Consider the following 1,809-nt stretch of genomic DNA (forward strand, 5'->3'; position numbering starts at 1 on the left):
CGGCCACTACAGCTGGAGCAGCACCCTGAGGCTCTCTGCAGACCAGTGGAGGAAGGTGGGCTCTGTGACCTGTGAGGCCACCCAGGGCTCCCAGACTCCGCTCTCAGAGACACTGAGGAGAGACCAGTGTTCCCAGTCCTGACCTGACTCACTGGGACTCTGCTACTGGTTTTCCTCTGCTCCTGCTCTCACTCTGCACTCTGGAACTGTCTCTCTCTTTTATTAGACATCTTTCAACAGCAAGATTTACTAGCTTGTTGCACTGTTTCAATATTATTTCAGTGTTTCCAGATAATAAAGACCTTTTCATCCAATCAGCTGTTTTCATGTTTATTATTATCAAAGTGTCTTAATAAATGTTCTCTTGTTGGTGTCAGTGACTGTTTTACATCCAGAGAAGCACTGAGCTGACACAAATGTGGTAATTTCTCTAAAGTGACTTTAGAAAGAATGAGTCACATTACATAATGTATCACCACATTGACTGAATGCTGAGAAAGAATTTAAATGCAGATAAAACTTGTCAGCTGTGTTTCATTAGCACAAACCCTTCATTGTAGCAGCATAAGACCGTATTTTGTCACAGTCAATATTAATGCCTTCAGGACTGTAAAACCTTTTCTGCTTTAGTCACTACAGATTTATTTGTAATAATAAATAAAACCATAGTAGGAACATTTAATGACCAATCATTCAAATACATTTTACTACCGAAGTGACTTAATGGTAAAGACTAATATTTGAATAAAACTACAAAAATCTATAAAATATTTTACAAATCAGAAATAAAACGCACCATATCATCAGCATAGAAATAAATAAAATGATTGTACTCTGCTATTCTAACTAGGAACAATTTACAGACTGCTTCTGCACCATGAAGACAAAAAAAAAATCAAAGGGAAAAAAATCTGATATACTTACACCATCAAACCTTAATGGATCGATTATAAAATAAATTGGTTTTCTGGAATTCAAAACACAAGTTAAGTTATAAATATATGTAATATACATGATTAGTATTTTTACAACATGTACTAGATGAGATTTTACAAATTTTATAAATCATTTCAATAATATGTGTTTGTGTTTCTTTGAAAAACTGATAACACATAAAATAAATAAATATTTATAACTTGAGTGTTCATGTGTGATCGCTTATCAAAGATTTATTATGAAATCATAGTTCAGAAGAACAGTTGAAAGTCTTTGTTTAATTAAAGCAGAAGTGTAAATGCTTGTGTTATATTTGATATATTCAAGTGTTGAAATGTTCAAAGTATATTCTTCTTCTTCATGATAAACCTCCTGTTGTTTTAGTGTCAGTGCAGCTGTTGAGTCAGATCAGTTCCTCTCCAGCTGAGGGAGGTTTTTGTACGACGTTATATCACTGTGTGAACGGGAAGCTGTCACCCTGCTGACAGTAGTAAACTCCTGAATCTTCAGCCTGAACTCCACTGATGGTCAGAGTGTAGTCAGTCCCAGATCCACTTCCACTAAAACGATCTGGAACTCCAGACTGACGAGTTGTAGCATAATAAATCAGGAGTTTAGGAGCTTCTCCAGGTTTCTGAAGGTACCACTGGAGCCAGCTAACACTTGTACTGGTTTTACATCTGAGAGAGACAGCCTGTCCTGGAACAACAGACTGAGATCCAGGAGACTGAGTCAGGACGATTTGTCCTGATGAACCTGGAAAAGATGAAAAAGAGGAGAAGGGTTATTGAGACAAATCCAGCTTGGAGAAAGATGATCAGCATCCAAACAGAAGAGTCTCATTTCTTTAAGATGGAGAACAGATGGAAGAAG

The 1,809-nt window shown here is 36.9% G+C and overlaps 1 gene segment (V, D, J or C); it reads right to left on the reverse strand.

The window, feature by feature from the left end:
* Positions 1-1,398: 1,398 nt before the first annotated feature.
* On the reverse strand, positions 1,399-1,699 carry LOC123965023 (the record flags this gene model as incomplete). The annotated part of the segment is given in 1 exon segment: positions 1,399-1,699. A coding segment is annotated over 1 exon segment (301 nt), but the record flags the coding sequence as incomplete, so codon positions are not given.
* Between the last annotated feature and the right edge of the window lie 110 nt (positions 1,700-1,809).

This window comes from Micropterus dolomieu, unplaced genomic scaffold (genome assembly GCF_021292245.1).
Source record: "Micropterus dolomieu isolate WLL.071019.BEF.003 ecotype Adirondacks unplaced genomic scaffold, ASM2129224v1 contig_8020, whole genome shotgun sequence".
In the NCBI taxonomy this organism is placed as follows: domain Eukaryota; kingdom Metazoa; phylum Chordata; class Actinopteri; order Centrarchiformes; family Centrarchidae; genus Micropterus; species Micropterus dolomieu.